Below are 22,224 nucleotides of genomic sequence, written 5' to 3'. Positions count from 1 at the left end.
AGCTCATACCACCCAGAACACCTCTGGGTGTTTAATTTTCTGAAATGGATGGGGTTACTACGGGGCATATTTATACTCTGTTTGCGCCGAATGTGCGTCAAAATTTTGACGCACAATCGTCGCAAACCCTGGCCCATATTTATACTTTGACGTCCGACCCCGCGGGCGTCAAAATTCCACCATGTGCGTCATTTTTTGGAAGGGGGAACCAGCCTTGCGTTAATTATATGCAAGGTAGGTGTTCCCTTCCAAAAAATGACTTTAAGGCCTGTGCCACATATTTATACTCTGACGTCATTTTGACGCACAGGAGGGGGTGGGCCTTAAAAAACGTCGCACAGCCTGATGGGCGCCGATTTTTAACGCCTGGGTCAGGGCAGGCGTTAAGGGACCTGTGGGCTCGGAAGGAGCCCAGGGGTGCCCTCCCCTGCCCCCAGGGACACCCCCTGCCACCCTTGCCCACCCCAGGAGGACACCCAAGGATGGAGGGACCCATCCCAGGGAAGTTGAGGTAAGTTGGGGGTAAGTATTTTTTTTCGTTCTTTTTAAGTGTCATAGGGGGGCCAGATTTGGGCCCCCCTACATGCCACTATGCCCAATGACCATGCCCAGGGGACATATGTCCCCTGGGCATGGCCATTGGGCAAGGGGGCATGACTCCTGTCTTTGCTAAGACAGGAGTCATGTCAATGGAGGTTGGGCGTAAAAAAAAATGGCGCAAATCCGGTTTGAGGCCTGAATTTTGCCTCAGACCTGACTTGCCCCATTTTTTGACGCACAACCCCCATTTTCCCATACGCCGGCGCTGCCTGGTGTGAGTAATTTCATAAATAAGGCGCCCGCATGGTGCGTTGGAATGGCGTTAGCCGGCGGTAAATTTTTTGACGCACAACTGCGTTGGCGCAGTTGTGCGTCAAAAAGTATAAATATGGGCCTAAGTTTCTCTAGGTACTAACTGAGCTCAGGTCCGAATTCTACAGCTACTCACATTGCCAGAATGAATGAATTTAAAAGGAAAAATGTTGATGAGTCCTTGAAACTTTTGGGGCCTTTTTTGCTGTGGGTGTAAGGCCCATCCACACCAGTGGAAAACAGGTTTTTTTGGGAGAAGTGGTGAAATTCTAGGTGGTAGGACCTTTTTGGATCTTCAAGATTTCAGGAACTTCCCCTCACAGAAATGTGAGGGAAATCTGAAATTTTAGTACAAATTTTCAGTTTTCAGCTAATACTACACAAGAAAATTCGGTTGGATTTACGTAGTTCATAGTATCCTGGACTTTATTTGGTGTCATGTTTTCAGAAATGTATGGGGTTGGTGAATTTTCAAGGGTACTGGTTGAGCCTTGTCCCAAATACTGCAGCACCTCTTATCTATCTTCAGAATGAGTGAGTTTGAAAGAAAATTCTTGATGTATCTTCCTATGGGATTTGAGATCTTTCCTATCGCAGAAGGAAGGTACACTCATACAAGAACAGTGCCTTGTTCCTCTAATCTTTCGTACCTTGTAACTTGTGCTTTGAAATGGTAACCTCTAGTTTGAGTCCTTCAAAAGCTGAAGTGTCATTTTAACACAAAAAGGCACAAAATATAATCTGGCCACAGTCATTTCTGAATTATATGTTCCACATTGCATTACATGTACACTCAAATACCAGCATGTCTGAAAACTGTTATTCCATCCTCTTAATATAAGGGAAGCTATAATGAGGTGAATATATGTGTCAACTTTAAAAAGAAACATAATAAGGGTGGGGTAAAACCTGGAGATGAATCACCACTGGATGTGAAAAAACAAAGATTCTTGGTCAACAATAGTTCAATACCACACTTATGACAAATCTATTTGGTTAAAATGGGGTCATTGGTTCGCAGCCATGTTGCCCCCTATCCAAGCAAGGACAAGGTGAAGGAGAGACACACCTGGGTAACCCCCACTCGCCCCCCTGGTAGCTTGGCACGAGCATAAAGGCTTAACCCAGAGGCAATGTGTAAAGTATTTGTACTAACACACACAGTAATACAGGGAAACACTACAAAATAGACACTGCACAGTGAGTGCACTTGTCAAGTCGAATTGGCAGTATAAAAAATGTACACACAGACACTGCAGTGGCAGGTCTGAGCCATGTTTACAGGGCTACTCGTGTGGATGGCACAATCAGTGCTGCAGGCCCACTAGTAGCATTTGATTTCCAGGCCCTGGGCACACATAGTGCTCTTTATTAGGGACTTACTATCAAATCAAATATGCCATTTATGGAAAAGCCAATTAACCACACAATTTCACATAGGGAACACATGCACTTCAGCACTGGTCAACAGTGGTAAGGTGCCTAGAGTAACAAAAACTGCAAAAACAGAGTCCAGCACACAGCACCAACTTGGGAAGTAGAGGCAAAAAGTTAGGGAAGACCACATCAAGGATGCCAGGTCTATCACTACTATTCCTGGCTTCTGTATCTAAACTAAAAGTAATTCAGTTGAATCTTCTCCCTAGTTGTAGAGTTTGCATACAAGGTATATACACTTGATTCCACTTGTTTCAAAATTCCAGCATCTTGAGCAGATCTTGTCCTGAATGTGAAACGACTTGACTCATTATTATATTCAGGATGAACCCTGAGGTGTTTATTATCTAAGCTGAATGAAGTTAACATTTACTGTTTGACTAAAGAATTGTCTAATATCACACTGTATATATAGGAGAACAAGGTTCTTTTTTGTACCTAGGCTATTCATCATTTAGAATTTGTTGCAAATAAAAACTATACATTATTGTTTGGTTCATAGTTGCCTCGTGTGCTTTTATCATGCTCCAATGAGTGTTTGTTTATCAATATACTGTGGATATATTTTAGCTTTTTATTTAGTAGCCTTAGGCAGTTTGCTATAGTTCTGTACTGCTGTCCCCTGGTGCTGCTAAGTAGTATCACTTTTCAGGGGCTCTCTTGAGTTTGTAGTCTTGTGTTGCCTTGGGTGTTCCTATGCAACACCCATGGATTTTGACAACACCCCAGATTTGCAAAATCACTAAATCTGGGGCAGCACCAAAATCTTACGCCTTTCCAGAGCAGGCGTAACGAGGAGAAATGTTTTAATTTCTCCTTGTTTTTTCTTGTTTTTTATGTGTGCTGTATTCTGCAGCACACATAGAATGAGGAAAACACCTTTGTGGATTTTTTTGTGCATGAAGGTGTCTCTTCCTTCCCGAAAACAATCCTACCAACGACTCAGACATCCATGCACCATGGTGCAAGGGTGCCTGCCTTGGCACTAGGCACCAAATTGTGTGAGGGCGCTGGCTGAAAGGGGAATATTTGTTTTCATACTTCCTCATTGTTATTGACCATAGCCTATGTAATGTTATCAGTGATGTCAACGACGACATAATTGATGATGTTATATAAGGGATCAAGAATATTGTTGCGGATGTTGTCATTAGTGATGCCATCTCTTATGTCCATAGTGGAGCCATAAGAAGGTTTTGGAACGTGTTACGTATATGTCGTTGTTAACTGGCAAAATGTGGAATTGAAGATTTTTTGCTTTCGAATCCCATCGTAACTTCAAGCGGAGATTGATCCTATAATTTAAAAAGAGAATCTCTGATTACACTGACACATTTTGATGGGGGTTTGTTTTGTTTCAAATAACTCCTGAGAATTTACATTTCAATTTCCAAAGATTACACAGACCAACTTCAGAGGAAAATAGAAAAAAAATATATTTCGCTAGTGAATTCCTTGCAAAACGTAAGTTTACCTGTCCAGCTTTTGCATTTTCACACACAAATGTTTCATAGTATTTGGCAAACTCCGGTGCGTGGTCATTTATGTCTAAAATTCTGATGAAAACGGAAACCGAACTGCTCTGCTTAGGGTTACCTGAAAAAATTAAAACATATAGGCATTGGGATTATGTAAGAAATACTTCATTGGCAAATGAAAAAAACTATGGTGTCTATATATCATGTCGTTCTACACGCAGACGCATGCAATATCTTCATGGTAACGAGGGTAGGTTGCTAGAATACCAGGCAACATCACACAGCGTGCTGTGTGTGGTACAGGTTCTGCTCCCCAGAACCCTCAACTGGAAATTCGTTGTTGTGTTTTGTCACTGTTGTGCCATGGGTAACAAAATGTTTTCTTTGTATTGATGTCTGAGCCACACAAAAGCAGTGTATAACAGACGGACACATCATTTTGGCAGCTGCAATATACACAGACAACTTAGATTAAAAGTGCATTTGTAAACAGCATATTGGTGTGGAGTAATTTTTTGTTAATGTGAAATGTTCCTGTGATGCATGTTACGTTTAATTGGCTTCACAGACTTATATTTTTGGACATATTAATTAGGTGGCACACACATAGCTATAGAGTGAGGGTCTAAATGGAAGTACTAGACATATGGAGCAGTCCACCCCTTTAACGATCTTGCTAGAAATGGGGTTTCTAGTTGGCAGAGGTATACACCCTTGATCAAGTAGGGACCACAATCCTAGTCAGGGTAAAGCACACACAATCCAAATTATCCTGTGCCCACACTCTAGTAGCTTGGCACTGAGCAGTTAGGCTTAACTTAAAAGGCAATGTGTAAAGTATTTATGCAATAAATCATACAGTAATACAGTAAAGACACCACAAAAATACACCACACATGTTTAGAAAAAATAGATATTTATCTGAAAAAAATATGGTCAAAATGGCAAAGATCGAATAAGCACAAGTTAAAATATCACTTTTAAAAGATTAAAAAGAGTCTTAAACCTTAAGCATAACCAGTTGTCTCTTTGTTACATACAGTACCTTGTATGTGTCAAAAATAACGACAGACAGGGACTGTAGAGGAGGAGATGCATGAAAAAGTAAGATGTGTGTTGGATTTTCCGACACGCCACAGATGATGCGTTGTTTCTTTCCACGCTGCAAGGGGCTTGCGTCGTTTTTCGGCATGAAGTATTGGTTCCTCACTGCGATGGGATATTTTCACACCCAGGGATGATGCAGGGAAAATCCTTGACACTTTGGAATAAGGCATGGGCGCCATGTCAATCTGGTAGGTGAGGCGTCAAATTTTCTGTCGCAAGGCAGGTGCTGCACCCAATTTCCATTTGGAAAGTAGGTCTGCATCATTCAGGTCAGCTGTGTAGTGATTTCTCAGTTGCAATGCAGGCTCCTCATCGATTTCGGCAGGTGGTGCATCACTTTGCGACGCACAAGGAGTTTCCTGAAGAGATGAGGTATTTTTGGCCTTGAGACTTCAGAAAACAGCTCAAGCCCTTGGAGAGCACATTTGGGGAAGGCAGAGTCCTTCTCAGCAAAGTCAGAGGCCAGCAGGGCAAAATCAGGGCAGTAGTCCTTCTTAGCAAAGCAGTCGAGATGAGTCCTTTGGGCAGCCAGGCAGTTCCTCTTGACAGGATGCAGGTGTAGATCCAGAAGTGTCTGAGTTGGTGGGGTCAGAGACCCAGTTTAATATACCCAAAAATGCCTTTGTAGTGGGGGAGACTTCAAAGACTGGTTTTGAATTCCATAAGTTCCCCTTTCAGTGCAATCCTATCTGCCAGGGTCCCAGTAAGGGATTTGGCAGTCCATTGTGTGAGGGCAGGCCACTGGCCTTTGTAATGTAAGTGAAAGGCCCTCCACCTTTCCAGCCCAGGAAGACCTATTCCATATGCAGATGAGTGCAGGTGTGAGTGAGTGTCCTGTGTTTGTTGTTGTTTGGGTGAAATGCACAAAGGAGCCGTCAACCAGCCCAGCACAGACGTTTATTGGAGGCAGGCTGCAAGGCACAGATGGTTTTTAAGTGCAGAGAAAGGCTCACCTTCTAAAATTGACATTTCCAAAATAGTAATATAAACTCCAACCTCACCAATAAGCAGGATTTTCTATTACCATTCTGGCCATAATAAATATGACCTGGTTATCCCTTTCATATCAAAATCTATTACTCAAAAAGTAGATGAGGGCAGTACTAATGCTAGTCTATAAAAGGAGCAGGCCTCACAGTAGTGGAAAACAAATTCAGGTTTGTTTTCACTACCAGGACATATAAAACACATAGATACATGTCCTGCCTTTTTCCTACATTGCACCCGGCCCTATGGTTCCCTAGGGCCCACCTTAGAGGTGTCTTATATGTGAAAAAAGGGAAGTTTAAGGCTCGGCAAGTACTTTTAAATGCCAAGTCAAAGACGCAGCGAAACTGCACACACAGGCCTTGCAATGGCAGGCCTGAGATATGGTTAATGGGCTACTTGGGTTGGTGGCACTAATCTGTGCCGCAGGCCCACTTGTAGCCTTTCATTTACAGGCCCTGGGCACGTGTGCACTTCACAAGGGACTTATAAGTAAATTAAATATGCCAATTGGGGATGAACCAATGTTACCATTTTTAAGGGAGAGAGCATATGTACTTTAGCACTGGTCAGCAGTGGTTAAGTGCGCAGTGTCCTAAAACAAGGGAGGTAGGCAAAAAGTTGGGGGATGACCACCCTAAGGCTGTCGGGTCTAACAGACGCCATTTAGGAAATCTAGGGCCAGATGTAGCAACTGACGAATTTGCGAGTTGCAAAGTGCGAGTCCATGCGACTCGCAATTTGCAACTCGCAAATTCGTATGCAGTACGGTGTCTCAGACACCGACTGCAACTCGCTATGGGGTCGCAATGACCCACCTCATGAATATTCATGAGGTGGGTCGCAAATTGCGGCCCCATAGCGAGTATAGGCACTCGCTAACATGGAGGCCTGCTGACGTCAGCAGACCTCCATGTTCGTGACCTGCTTTTAAATAAAGCAGTTTTTTTCTTTTTAAGTGTAGCCCGTTTTCCTTACAGGAAAACGAGCTGCACTTAAAAAAAAACCGAAACCTTTAGTTTCGGTATTTTTTCAGGGCAGGGAGTGGTCCGTTGGACCACTCCCTGCCCTGAAAAAATATTTTTGGGTCCAGTCACAAACTGGAAGGGGTCCCATGGGGACCCCTTCCAATTTGCGAGTGGGTTACCATCCACTTGAAGTGGATGGTAACTGCGATGCCATTTGCGACCGCGTACGCGGTCACAAATGGTATTGCATCCCACTGCGACTCGCAAATAGGAAGGGAACACCCCTTCCTATTTGCGAGTCGGAAATGCATATTGCGAGTCGGTAACGACTCGCAATATGCATTTCTGCATAGCAAACCCACGTTTGCGACTCGCAAACGGCGATTTTCGCCGTTTGCGAGTCGCAAATGGTTTGCTACATCTGGCCCCTAAACTCTTAAACTTCTGAGATTCATTTTTTTAAAGTTTATAATTAGGACCTATCACTAAATCATTAGATACATAGGCCCATATTTATACTTGTTGGCGCAAAACGGTGCTAATGCAGTTTTGTGTCAAAAAGTTTACCGCTAGCTTGCGTCATTCCAAAGCGGCAGCTGGGAGCCAAGTTTATGGAATGCCACAAGCCGCTGCTAAGCTTGGACTACCATCAGAAAAAAATTACATTAGCCGGGTGGAAGTGGCGGTAGAGGTGAAGAGGGTTTTGCCTCAAAAAATGTCAGTAGGCTGGTTAGAGGCAAAAAAAAAATGCCATTAACCAGCCTAGCGTCATTTCCGGATGCACAACCACCCAATTGTATGAAAGACAGGAGTCATGCCCACCACCCCAATGGGCAGCACAGGGGACCAGTGTGCCCTGGGCATGGCCATTGCAACCAGTGCCATGCAGGGGGGCCCATGTCAGGGCCCCCAATGGCACTTAGATAATTTTTTACAAATACCTACCTATATTTACCCTACTTACCAGGGATGGGGTCCCTCATCCCCTGGTGTCCCTCTGGTGTGGGTGGAGTGTTCCTGGGGTTTGGGGTGGGCACCTGTTGGCCCATTCCATGGTGTTTAGCCATGGAAATGGGTCTACAGGTACCCTAACGCCTGGCCTGACCCAGGCATTAAATAATGGCGCTAAGCAAGTTTCACACCATTATTTGGTTTCGCCTCCCACCCGTGCATCATTTTAGCACTGGGGATAACTATGGCACTATGGGGAACACCTACCTTGCATCTCATGTATTCAGGGTGCGTTCACACATGTAAAAAATGATGATAACTCAAATATTTTGATGCTAGACAGGTCTAGCGTCAAAATGTAAATATGGAGTTAATTTGCACCATTTGTGAGTATAAATATGCCCTATATATGTATGAATATTTCCGTGAATAATATTACATAATGTTAAAAAGTTATTTTGTGACTCCTTATTAACTGGTCGAAATCTATCATGGTCCCATTGACAAAAGCCACCACCAGACCAGGCACACCGTATCATCTACAATGGCGGATAAAACTAACTAGGTATTTGGGTTTTCTTTACCATACAGATATCCCTACCATTATCTGTGAAAATTATGGGTGCTGTGTAGAGACCCTGCAATCCCAAGTTGATCCCTGGATAACCTTGACACTATGATTAGCAGGTAGTGTGGCATTGATGAAAATGATTGTGCTGCCCACTTTACATGTTTCAAAACATTCCTATTTCCTTTAAACAAGGCCTTTTTTGCTCAACTGTGCTTCCTTATGATGAAGCTGGCATGGGCGTGTTGTCAGCCACAGCTTGGACGGCATACAAAGCAGCTTCCATTTCACAGGGGGAGATTTGCGGCCTCCAATTTTGAGGCATATTACAGGGTGGCATATGTGCAGTTCATCCACCATTGGTTTCACAGTAGTAGACATGCCTCCATGTGGTTATTGAGTGTGGTCTCCTTTTGCCCACTCCACTGCCTTTGGCTGCTTACATGCCATTTCCAAGGCCAGCTCAGGAAATCCATACAGTTTGTGTACTGTCTGGGTGTGGAATAGATTAGCATCTTTGTGTAATGTACAAATACCGTCTTCTTCACACATACTATTAAATATTACCATATATTGCAGCTTGACAGCTTCTCTGAGCTGCTTGGGAATAAACACATTATCATGCTGGGTGACTCATTCACAGCACATAAGTGTAAAACCTACAGAGAATACCTGGGTGAATCCCCTACCACAATGCTGGATGTTCTTACATACGATAAGCTATCACATGAGGTTTGTTGCCTGTTCCGCACATTTACAGAGGAGCCTCCAGAATGGCCGTGTTAACGATCCTACTCTCAAACCCTCAACCATTGAAACTCATTACAAGGTTACATAATGAGGTGATAGATGGCATGATCAAGAAGCCCTATAGCGCTCATCCAGAGTGGGAGATGGACGGAAAATAAATGGAACTTCTGCTGTCAAGAAACAAAGGAGATAATCCCCAGAGGTAGATATTGATTAATTAATTATAAATACCTGCACAGGGTGTATCTCTCTCCTGTAGATCTTGCCACGTTATTATCATACTGATGACACAGTGTGAACGATGTGGCAGATTTTCTCCACCTGGCATGATTCTGTTCAGCAGTGCCCGAGTTTATGAATAAGGTGTTGACGGTTCTGTATGACATGATGAGCCATACTTTTCAACTCACCCCCACTATGGTCTTGCTGGGCAACGTTAAGGAGGTAACTGAGAGTTTTCATAAGTTCACTGCCACTAGCCTGCTTTTGGGTAAACATAAAGTGGCCATAATGTGGGGAAGCATACATGTCAAGCAATTTTGAGATTGGCTCAAAGACATGTCCATGTGCGAGGTCTGGTCAGGGACCTATGTTACACTTTTGCCGTGATTGCTAGATCACAAGATTCCCCCTGTGTTCCTAATTGTCAAGCCTGAATCCTGATTAGGGACGTTTTGCTCCTTTACTTGGGACTGCATCAATGGGCAATACAGTGACCAATGGGCTGGTGCTGAACTGTAAGACTAAGGCCCAAATTTAAGGAGTGCCTAGTGCCACCTACCGCCACATTAGAGTCATTTTTCTGATGCTAATGTGGTGTTAGGTTGGCAAAAACACCCCACCAAATTTACAAAGTGGTGCAATGCACACATTCCGCCACTTTGTAAACTCTTTTACCACATTATGCCTGCACAAGGGGAGAGTTCCTCTGCTAGGAGGCCCAGAAGGAGGCCCAGAAAAATGCCATGGTGTGCTGTAATATTAATACGGTGCACACATGGTGGCGTTAGAGGGCACAATGGGGTGCAAGAAAAGTGGCACTTCATATATTGAAGCACCACTTTTCTTAAATCTGGGTCTAAGTGTTTTGCGATAACTGTGTTGAGGTCTGTGATCACACGGATGTCCTCCAGAGATCTTACCTGGCACCCATTACACTATTAACTTGCCTGTAATTTTTGTGTAGCGTATACCTATACACAGCAAACTATCCAATTAAGTCATCATGCCATGATCTGTTTTGCCGAATCGTTGATTGTACTGTAATTTTTCCTAAATGCATAAGTAAAAAAAAAATAAAGAAATACTAATAAATATGTTGTCATCTCAGTTCACGAGAATATGAGTATTAGCGGAATTTACATTTGGCACCTTTTGACCTCTGATAACACCAATAACTTAGGGACAGGGAAAGGTCAACACGTAGAAACTACAGAAAGTGTAGAGGGCATCCTCATTTCCATTTAAGTGTTTTTGCTTGCTTCATTTCCCTTGAGGCCAGGTGTAACAAGGGCAGCGCCAAGGGGACCGATGTCCATGAACTGAGGTACATTTTTTTATATAAATGGCTGCTATTCAGGGCCAGAATATAACTACGTATCTCCCCCTGATGACTGTGCTAAAAAACTAAAATGTCCAGATTCATCCTTCTCTTTAGGTGCTGTTGGTCCGCGGGCCACTGCGGCAGGATACGGTTGGGGCTGCGGTCCATTTTTCCGGCAACGGGGCTCACCGCAGCCCCTTTTATCAGCCTGATGTCGTCCCAGGCCCTGGATTAGGCATCGGGGCTTGGCGAGTTCGTGGCACGGCGTACCTCGGATTTAGGAGTGGACACCCCTCACTTACCTGGTGACTGGCTTTTCCTTTTTGGACTTCTTTACCTTCTTTCTTTTTCTCCAAGTAGGGGCCATATTCATCTTTATCCCAGCATGCCTTTCTTCCTATCTTCTTCCCTGCGTGCATCAGGTTTCCTTTCTAAAATGGCATTCTCATCTATTTCCTTGTATAGCCTTTTCCCAATCCAACATGACGTCTTTAATTTTCCTGTATGTCGCTTCCTGTTTAGGGGTATTTAAGGAGTTGGATTCTTGCTCTCCTTGCGCTGTAACACTTCGTTTGGTGGTGATCACGCTCCGGTTGTTTTCTTCTGATTCCAGACTTTTTTCCTTGCTCCTTCCAGTTTCCTTCCAGTTACTTTTTCCTTCGTTGGATGTCTGACAATTTTCCCTTTTCCCTTGTGTTTTTTCTTCTGTTCCAGGGAGTTCCAGTCATAGAGGTTTTTTCCCTTGGGGTTTTTCCTCTGGGACTCCTTCTGGGGAGCACGGACTGCCCTTGACGTACCATTGTCAGCAGCACCGTGGCTACCAGAAGGGGCCGCCCTTACCTTGGTCAGAGCAGAACCTACAAGAATTGAGGTCATCCTTCAGTTCCAGCTGACCAGAGCCGTGAGCGACAAGTAGATCCTGACAGGTGCTGGAATAAAACTATTGAATCAAATGGGCATAGCAGTACTGCCATTGTTCAAGGTGTAATAATGTGATAGTTCCAAAAATATTTAACCAATTTCCTAAAAGAAATACTTTTAGTCCCAAAAACGGTTTTGAGTACGAATTTCCAGAGCTTATGTGCCTGCCGAGTGAATGATTGTGTAACTAGACTGTTTTGCATATTTATGTGACCCATGGTAGGCCTTTGCTACTAGACTACATTGCTCTCAGGGGTTATCATGAGCAAGTGAGCTATGGCAGTGCATGGTTGTGTCTCTATTTTTATGAAACTGCATCGGAAAAAGAGAGCAGTGGATGCCTCTCCCTGGCACATGCTCCTGATGCAGCCACAGTTGGAATGTAATTGTAGGCCCATCATTATCACATTTTCATGCAAAGCAGCAAGCTACCTTATTGCGCTGCACTGCATGGAAGAGAAAGAGCAGGAATTTGCTGTATTTACCACTATAAGGTGCATTTCTGTCTTTTCCTAGCGCTGGAACACTTCAGGCTGCATAGTGACCATGCAGGCATCCTGCGTCATGGTGCGATGGTGCCTGTGTTGTAGGTAGGATTGTTTTTTTGCAGGAATGGACAGCTTCCTGCATAAATTCAATCGTGAGAGGCATTTTCCTTTTTGTATTTTTTGCTATAAAATGGATGGAACGCCTACCTAGGGCAGAGTAACGCAAGGCAGCAATTTGGCCTGCCCTGCATTACTCCATAATTATCAAGCCATGCAGGGCCATGCAAGGTGGCCTTGTGTAGTCTGATAAATCTCACTTAGGATTTGCATCGACCTTCTGCCTCCTTGCATGGCGCAAGGGCAACGCAAAACCTTTATAAAACTGTCCCTTGAAGTATCTTTTTTGAGGCACTTAGCAATGCATAAAGTTGAGTAGTTTGAGCATTAAGTCAATTGATATACATCTTTCTCTTGTAAGTTCACTCCTCTAATGTCTCTTCTTGGTGTAAAGTGTCATTTACTGCAATAAAATAAAACAACTAATGAAAGCTGTAACCAAAACATGTCAGAGATGTCTGTGTCCCCTAAATCAAGCAGAATTAGAACCTACACTTTTACTTATTTACTTATTTAGTTTTTTTGTTTTTGAATTAATTATATGGCATCCAAGGGGGTTACCAATGCAAAATAATTGAACATTTAATTAGCATATAAAGCACCAATAAGAAATACAAAAAAAAGAATAGTGGAGCAGATAGTGTTTAATGTGGGAGCTGAATTTATGTTTTGAGTGGGGTGAGTATAAGAACATCAGAAGTGAAACAAAGGTGAAATGCAAAGTTTCAGAGGTAGGGGACAATGTCAAAGCCTAAATGGACCACAACGGGGTACATCCCATTGGGCTACTTCAATCTGTGGGACTAAATAAGTTCATAGCTGATACAGAAGGGCAGGAAATAAAGCAAAATGCCTAGAAAGCACTACAAAGCACGTAATGTCAGAAATCTAAGAAATCTAAGAAATGGGGGGGGGGGGTGTTGGGTGGGTTCTGTTTCACTAGTGAAAATTAAGTTGGATTAAGAAGGACCATATAGGGTGGAAGTGCAGAGTGGATGATCGAATGTAAAGCCAGAAGACTGTATGCACAAATACCATTTCTATCTTAGAAATTAAGATAACTCAATTGTTAGAAATGGGGTATTTGGTTGGCATTCAGATTTCCCCTGTCCTAGCAAGGACCCTCACTATAGTCAGGGTAAAGGTGAATGACCCTCAGTTAACCCCTGCTCACTTCCTTGGTAGCTTGGCACGAGCAGGCAGGCTTAACTTCAGAAGCAATGTGTAAAGTATTTGTACCAACACACACAGTAACTCAGTGAAAACACTACAAAATGACACAACATAGGTTTAGAAAAATTGGTAATATTTATCTAAATAAAACAAGACCAAAACAACAAAAATCCAACATACACAAGTAGAGTTATGAATTTAAAAACCAAAAGAGTCTTAAATCCTTTAGAAAACAGTGAGAATGTTGTTAGCGTACAAAAGTACCTGGGTAGCGTAAAAAATAAAGCTGCGTGGGCTAACGTGCGTTCAAAAAGGGCAGCAATGCATCGATTTCTCACTCGCAAGCGAGAACGTGCATTGTTCCTCCTCCGGTCGGGCCAGTGTACGTCATTTCTTCTCTCCCACAGGAGAGCGATGTGTCAATCCAGTCAGGCACCTTGGGTCCGGGCAGAATTTGCAATGATTTTCCACGCCCAGCGATGTTGCGTTGAAATCTGGTTGCACAGGTTCAAGAAACCGCACTGCATGGGGGTTTGCGTCATTAACAGCAGCTGCTGCGGGTGTTGCGTATCCTTTCTCCAACTGAGTTGCGTTGATCTCCTAGCCGCAATGCAGGTGGAGCATCAATTTTGGCCGTAAGGCTGGCGGCGCATCATTTATCAGCCGCGAGTCAGATGCTGCATCCAAAAAGTTTCCCCGCACGGCGATCTTTGCGTGGATTTCAGTCCTTTTCCACCAGCTGCACCTTTCAAGGGCCCAGAGACTCATTTGGGCACCATTTAGCAGGCATGACTCTCAGCAGAAAGCCAAGGGCAGGCATAGAGAAGTCTTTGTTGTCCCTGGGACTTCAACAAGAGGAGGCAAGCTCAGTTCAAGCCCTTGGAGATTCTTCACCAGTGGGAAGTCACACAAAAGTAAGTCTTTGTCCTCTCTCAGGCAGAAGCAGCTACTGCAGGCAAACCCAGCAAAGCACAGTCACATGCAAAGCGGCAGTACTCCTCCTCCAGCTCTTCTCCTTAGCAGAGGTTCCTCTTGGTTCCAGAAGTAATCTGATTTTCAGGGGTTTTGGGTGCTCTTCTTATACTCCTGCCTGCCTTTGAAGTAGTCTCTGTTGTTTTCAAGATCCTGCCTTGCCCAGACCAGGCCCCAGACTTGTGTGAAGGCAGGCAGCAGGCCTTTCAGGTGTAAGTGACCACTCCTCCCCTACCCTCAGCCCAGGTGGCCCATCAGGATATGCAGGCTACACCCCAGCTCCCTTTGTGTTACTGTTTAGAGGAGAGGTGCAAACAGCCCAGCTGTCAAACTGACCCAGAAAGGGAATCCACAAACAAGCAGAGTCACAGAATGGTTTAGGCAAGAAAACATCTACTTTCTAAAAGGGACATTTTCAAACACACAATCTAAAAACCCACTTCACTAAAAGATGTATTTTTAACTTGTGAGTTCAGAGACCCCAAACTCCACATGTCTGTCTGCTCTCAAAGGGAATCTGTGCTTTAATAATATTTAAAGGCAGCCCCCATGTTAAACTATGAGAGATGTAACAGGGAAAACCAAATTTGGCAGTATTTCACTGTCAGGATATGTAGGACACATAAGTACATGTCCCACCTTTAACATACACTGCACCCTGACCATGGGGCTACCTAGGGCCTACCTTAGGGTTGTCTTACATGTATAGATACACTTGTCAAGTCCAATTGTCAGTTTAAAACTGCACACACAGACTGCTTTTTACAGAGCTGCTGATATGTGAGGCACACCCATTCATGCATGCCCACCAGTAGCATTTGATTTACAAGCCCTGGGCAACTGTAGTGCACTTTACTAGGGACTTACTCGCACATCATATATGCCAATCATGGACATGCCAATGTACACATTAAATTTATACAGGGAACACTCACACTTTAGCACTGGTCACCAGTGGTAAAGTGTCCAGAGCAAACAAACACAGCAAAAACAGAGTCCAGCACACAGAAGCAACCTGAGAAGTAAGACAAAAAGTTACTGGAGCCCATGTCAATGATGCCAAATCTAACAACAATCAGCTCAAACTCTATGCTCTGAGTGACTAATGTAGATGAAATGTCCAATGCTGGGAAAGTGAACATTGTAATATGAGAACTTGGTAATCTTGAAATATAACCACTCTGTTTTAGAATGAAGAATTTGTAAATGATGGGTGCCATCTGTGCCTGACCGGCACCAAGATATGCTTAACATTTAATTTGTCCTTTAATATAAATGAATAGGAATAGAAGAATGTTTTGTGAATTAGCAGCATAAAGTTGCTAAACAAACTAAGTAATTATGAAAGTAAAATCAATCATATATAGTAAAAGACTATCTTGATGGACGTCATTAACAGTGTCAAAGAGGAGAGCAAATCATGCCAGGAGACGGAAAACACATAGGACTGACAACTTGTTAAATTTAGGCTCAGGCCCTCACTTCTCCCCAAGATAGACATCGGAAAGGAAAGGTGTATTAAACAACAGTGCCAAATGAGAAGCATGGATCCGGATGTCTGATAGACTATCAATGAGAAAAATACTGTGTGGACACAATATTGTGTCAAGAATATCTATAATGTAAATGCAAATAGGTAAGTACAGATTTACTTAACTCCACATCTTACTACCTTGAGGATATATAATGTCACGGTATAGTAAAACGTAGCTTTTCCATAGAAACTCACTTTCACAGCATTTTGTCCTGATATACTTGATACAATATTGTGTCTAAACACCCACGGATCTAGTCAACCAAGAGAGAGGAACTATTAGTCTGGTTGCTGAAGTATCTGCTTTTCCTTACTAGGCTTCTGTCTCATATTCTGTTGTGGGTCCAGCAGTGGCAAACAATTTTTATTGTAAGATGTGGGAAGACACAAGTCATTGCCATACCATACTCCCCTAAACACCCTCAGCTATCAGAGGCCAGGTTTAATGTGACTGATGACTTAAGCCATCTTTGAATTGCCATGACAGCAATTTGGGCCTGTTTACAGTAAGACAAAAGGGAACTACTGAAAAAGTACATAGGCCGGGGTCTGGCTACCTTTACCCCACCCAGAAGCCACCCCTGCCCACTTCCTAGTGCCAGCCATAAATGTTGTACCCCAAGGTGCCCTCCTGAGAACACTGTCTAGACTTGTGAAAGATCACAAGAGGACCGCACCTGCTGTCCATGACCTGGAAGGAGACCCGAAGGACTGGAGCTGCTTCCTCTTGTACCCAGAACAAAGAAGCGAACTCCAAGGGTGAATTTGCTGATAACCTGTTTGGTGACAAGGAAGCTGCAAGAGGCCTTTTCCCTGAGCTGACCAGTGGCAACTAGACCTGGACTGAACTTTACAGTTGGTCTGACTCCCTGAGATTCTCTAAGTGCCTTCCTTAGAGGTGGTGTTGGGGGCCTTAAAAGTATAGTCCAGTGGTTGTTTGGGCACTAGAAGAGTTTGGACACATTTGAAACATTTATTTTCTCAAGTGTTTCAGTGGGATATGTTGAGGAAAGTATTCAACTAGCACTCCCTCAGTGTCAGGCTGAAGTTCAACTTCATCCCCCGCAGAGATATCCACACCTTCGAAAAGAACAACAAGTTTTCATTCTGAGTTGAGACTTAGAAATGTGTCCACAAGATTCTTCAAAAGCATCACAGTGCAAATGAGACTGACCTGCTTCAGGTATCCACGATTTAGTTCCATGGCAACAGCTAAAGTTTCAGCAATGCCCAACAGGGGAGGATTGTTCTCCCCAAAAAGTGACAAAGTCCCTGTTTAAAGGAAAACTGTTTTGAACTTTTAGACTTCCAGACTTTAATCAGGACTCAGTTATTTGGTGTATCTCACCGGGGCTCCATTGGGATTGACCTTAAATCACGCCTAAGTCCCAGTCTAACATGACCATTGACTACCATTGGCACTGTGAGCTTCTTTTTGGTGCTATTTCCAATTTAAAAATGTCAAACTTGTATCTCTGGTTCTTCCTATTGGGTTTATGGCATTGTTGTGTCATCTTGTGTACGTTTCTATCAGTATAAAAATTCTAAACTGCTATGTGTCCCTGACCTGGATAAACAGCACATTATTTAAGCTTAAAATAAATCTGATGTTTGTGGTATTTGCAAATGCAGTGTGCATAACTCAATTACATCACTAATTATATTAACTGATGATTAACCCACAACAATTGAAATTGTAGTGTTGTTTCATTGGAACAACCCACAACCACCTTCAAAACTGTTGCTCCTACGGGTAACAAACACAATGAAAGATTCTAGAATCCTGACAACAGGAAAAGGGATGAGATATAGAGAACAGAGATGGAGGTGGAGTAGAAGCCAGTATGATGATAGAAAAGATGAGTAAGAAAAAAAGTAAAGAAAGGAAGAGACAAAATAATGGTAAAAAAGAAGGTGGATAAAACAAGAATAAATAAGTGATTAAAAGAAGAAATAGGGCAAAGAGGGTTGATTTGTGTGGGGTAGGGGATGGGAAAGCATGTACTGTGTGTACTATGTGTTATGGCCGTGGGGCCTTATTGTGCAGTGCCCTCTCAAATACCATCTTGGGTCCAGTCAGGTATGTGCACTTAACCTGAAGCTCATCTCTGTGCAGCTGTGGCTGTGAGCAGTACGGCTTAGCAAAGGAACAATGTATAAAGCATTTAACAGCACATAAGAAAGAAGACACAAATGTATATAAAATAGATTTTATTTTTATGAATTTTTAAAGACCTTGATATACAAAATCCCCTGGAAGATATTATCACTTTTAAATGCAACTGTAAACAAGCCGTGGTCAACAAAAACTTTAAAAACTTTTGAAAAGTTTGGAGCAGTTAGTTCAGCTACTCTGACCCTCAGTGGGTAACCACTTCTTGCACGGCAGAGGTCTAGTGGGCCAGAGTAGAGACACTGGACAGTTGCCTTGCCACCAGAGCATTTATGAAGCAAAATCCAATGTTAACAGGACAGCCGCCATGGATGACGATGAAGTGATCCTGATGCTGAAGGGTGCAGGCAAAAGATGCTCAAAGAATAGTCCTGTTGTGGTACGGTTGATGAGGGTATCTTTGCGAGTGCTCCTTGGTCCACAAGTGGGGTGGGGCGAACTTTCCCACAGAGATCGTGGTCCCTTGAAGTCCTCTACAGTGGCAGGCCAGCCGATGCTGGGCTACCAGTCAGTTGGCACCGCAGTTGCAGTGAAATCCTTAGGTGGGGGCTAGTGTCTCTTGGGTGGGATGAATCTGAACTTGGATAGCACTCCTCGGTGAGGCAGACCGGGGTGAAACTTTGATTATCTTGGATTTGTCCTCTTGGGTGCCTAGCGACTGGTAGTAGCAAAACCTCTGTGTTGGCTATCAAGCTCTTGTGTCCCTGAAGCTGGTTGCAGGAGATAAGCCAACTGATCCTTGCATACACTGCTGTTGTTGGATGTTGGGAATCAACTTTTCTCCAAGCCAGGAGCCATAGGCACACTCCAAGCTTTGCTAGCCCAAAGTGCAGGACGTGCAGTCCTTCAGAGCATGCAGCCTCTCTTAGTACGGGTTGAAGGGCAGCTGGGCAGACATTCTTCGATCTGGTCTCTGGTTTCAGGGTGATCTGGGGGTCAGAGAGCCAGGGGTGCCATATTACCTTAGGAAAGGGTCCTGAGGATCACTAGGCAATGGGCTTCTTGGACAGCTCCTACCTAGTGACAAAGTCCCTGTGATGTGTGACATCTATTTATCCCAGAGTGCCAAATGTATACCCCTTTGAATATGGGACGACCTTTCCTTGGTTGTTAGGAGCTTGTTAGCCCATCCCAGAGCTGTGGCTGCCAGAGGGCTACACACTCAAGATAAAACCAATTAGGGGGTGAGTTTTCCCTCCTCGACCCTGCATCAACTTTGTCTGCGGGAACAAAAGGCATCCTGCTCAGGGTTGTTAATGCTACTTACCTCACAAAGGCAGCTTCACATTTAAAGCTTGCCGTTTAGGCCAACACCCTGAGTGGCCATCTTGGAAGAGGAGGCCACACCTCTATCCAAGGCAACTGCTTTTGTTCCTGTGCTGAGGAGTCATTCAAACATTTCTCCAGCCAGTCAGAAACCTGACTGTGTGCCAGGGCCTTTGTGAAGCTGATGGGCCAGCTGGACCACAGAGAGGCAACTTTCTAAAAGTTGCCTTCTTTTAATAGTGGTATTCAATTCCACCTGGGCATCAGGTTGGATTTTATGCCACAATTAATTTGATACCTTATAAGACCCAGTTTGGTAGTCCCAATCAGACGATATCCAGGTTGGAATGCCAGCTGGGTACCCTGTGTTAGCCAGTGGGGCTATTAACGTTATCCACAGCAAAACAACAATTTGGAGGGTTGCTGTTAAGGAATCTCTTACTATAAAAAATACAGCTCTCTGTCATAGTGCTTTATAGGCCTTCCTTAGGGGAGACTTGCATGTATGGTTAAAGGGATATGGTGGCTTTGCAATTGGAGTGAATGGCACAGTTGGATTGGCAGAGAAAACACTGTCCTTCTAGGCTTCAGTGGCAGGCTGGGGGCCATTTTGTATATTGTCACACATAGGGTGGCACAAACTGTGCTGCAGCCCTGAGTGGACACTCTGCCTAACATGCCCTAGGTACCATGGGTATCATATATTAGGGATGCATAAGTAAGTCAGTCCTTGCCAACTGTGTGTTTCCAATTCAACATGCAATTTGTATAGTGTCAGAACACTGTCAATGAGGCCTGATTAGCAGGCATGAGCTCTCAGAGCCCAAAAACCTGCAGCATCAGTTAGTACATTTGGGGGTGAACATATAAACAGAGGCATTTCCCTATATATTTAATATGATGTGAGCAGAGGGAGAGGAATACAAAAAGGTGAAGACGGACGATGACACTTATGAAGGGTTGTGGTTATGAGAAAGGAGGGTGGTTACCTGGGATGGGTTATAAGCAGATGATAAGTAGTTTGGGAGGGGCCAGAAAAGTAGTGTGAAGTAACTTGAGGATAGTGGTAGAACACAGAGGGGAAATTGATGGAAAGGGAGAGTGGTGAGTAAAGGATGGGTTATGGGAATGAGAGAGGCTAGTGGGAGACAGGAGAACAGAAAAGAAGAGGAAGCACATAAGTCACTATGTAGGAGAGACAGTTCAATTTTTAAGGACTCACATTTGCTGCACATTTGATATTTATTTCTTTTAAGATACATTCTGACCAAAAACTAACAAGAAGAATAGTGGTTGAGAAACTAGCCACTGAATTACATGTCCAGTTATCAACCTCAGAAGATGGACTGTAGGCACAAGAGGCAGGGAAAAGAAGAAAAGAGGCCCACAATTGATGAATGGAATGGAGTTGTTGCTCAGGTTGACACCTTTGGTTGCTCTTCCACTTGTTATCTTGCTTATTTATTTAAGATGTGAATGACTTCGTGTCTTTGTAGATCTCATGTGTGCACATGAGTATGCATTGCCTTATTCAGACCTTGGTGATGTCTTTCTTTAAAATGTGTAAAGCTACCAGTGAATTACAGATACAGGGACGCAGAAGAGCCAGGCCTGAGTATGCACAACCATGCACTCACGCAAGTAGATGGACACCCCTCAAACGTTTACAGAAATAAAACCTTTGTAGTTCAGAGTCCAGGGTGGGAGAGAAGGTTGGGATGGAGAGGGGAAGGTCAAGCAGAGGGACAAAAGGGCAATAAGGAGGCTGAGGCAGAAGGAAGAATAATGAGAAAAATGAGGCTTGTGAGAGGGAGAGAAAGAAGGCAAGTTGGAAAGACAGGGGGAGGTGAGCAAGAGTGAGAGGAGGGCAAGGAACAAAGAAAAGGGCAACAAAGGGAGAAAAAGGTGCAGAGAAGAGAGTGAGGCGGAGAGAGATGGGTCAGATGGATAGAAAAGGGTTAGGTGAAGAGAGAAAGGTGAGTTGGAACTAGAATGGTAAAGAGGAGTGAGGGTAAGGAGACACACTGAGAAGATGGTGAAGTCAGGAGAGGGATAAAGTAGGTTAAGGTGGAAAAAGAGAAGAGGAGGAAGGTGAGGTGAGAGAAATATGAGGGTAAAGTGGAAAAGCACAGCACAGTGCAGACACAGGTGGATAAGGTATAGAGAGAGTAGAGCAGTGGTCTCCAAACTTGTTAATGCTGCACCCCCCTAGTTGAAAAATAAAAATTATTGGGCCCCCCACAGAATTTTTCACAATTATTTTATAAAGGCAATGTTTATATATGTCTAGACCTATCTAAACATTTCAGTTAAGTACTGTCACCTTTTTCAAAAATGCAATAACATGCTTCTGCTTAAAACAAAGGCCTATTATCTGTATAATGCTGCTTTTGGCCAGAGTCTGGCGCCCCCCTGGGATCACTTGAGACCCCTCTAGGGAGGCTGTCCCCAGTTTGAAGTCGTCTGGAGTAGAGTGATGTGAAGAGAGAAAAGAGTGAGGAAGGAGAAAGTAGAGGGTGAGGTGAGTGCACAGCAAGGTTAAATGGAGAGAAAGGAGAGTGAAGTCAGGAGGGCAAGTCAGAGAGAAAGGAAGGTGAGTTGGAGAAAATAGCAAGTAATAAGCTCATAGGTTTAAACTTATAGAAATACACAGCTAATACAGAATCTGGTAGTAGCTATGGTAGGCAGCTCATACTCATAAAAGACTATCGAGCATGCCCAGACCCAGCTGTCAGACACCTGTGAGTCTCTGGGTAACTCCAGTCATCTCTATGGCCTGCCCATTCATCTTTGTGGCCCTCGCAGAGCCCACATCCAGGAGACACGCCTTGTAGGGGTGAGTGTCAGTCTGTATGAGTGTTAGCCTGTGAGTTTGTGTGCTTGAGCATACATGTAAAACTCATAGGCCCTGATTTACCAAAGTGCACCATATCTACAGA

The 22,224-nt window shown here is 43.7% G+C and overlaps 1 protein-coding gene across 1 annotated transcript in view; it reads right to left on the bottom strand.

Annotated features, from left to right (window-relative positions):
* LOC138269465 (cadherin-9-like) overlaps positions 1 to 22,224 on the bottom strand; it is a 783,906-nt gene that overhangs the window by 28,696 nt on the left and 732,986 nt on the right. The window contains exon 9 of the mRNA XM_069218797.1: positions 3,764 to 3,885. Coding sequence (XP_069074898.1) covers positions 3,764 to 3,885 — 122 coding nt within the window. The remainder of the gene's footprint in view (positions 1 to 3,763; positions 3,886 to 22,224) is intronic.

Source organism: Pleurodeles waltl, chromosome 2_1, assembly GCF_031143425.1.
Source record: "Pleurodeles waltl isolate 20211129_DDA chromosome 2_1, aPleWal1.hap1.20221129, whole genome shotgun sequence".
NCBI classification, from domain to species: domain Eukaryota; kingdom Metazoa; phylum Chordata; class Amphibia; order Caudata; family Salamandridae; genus Pleurodeles; species Pleurodeles waltl.
The sequence above is the reverse complement of the archived record's forward strand: the minus strand, read 5'-3'. Positions and strand labels throughout refer to the sequence as shown.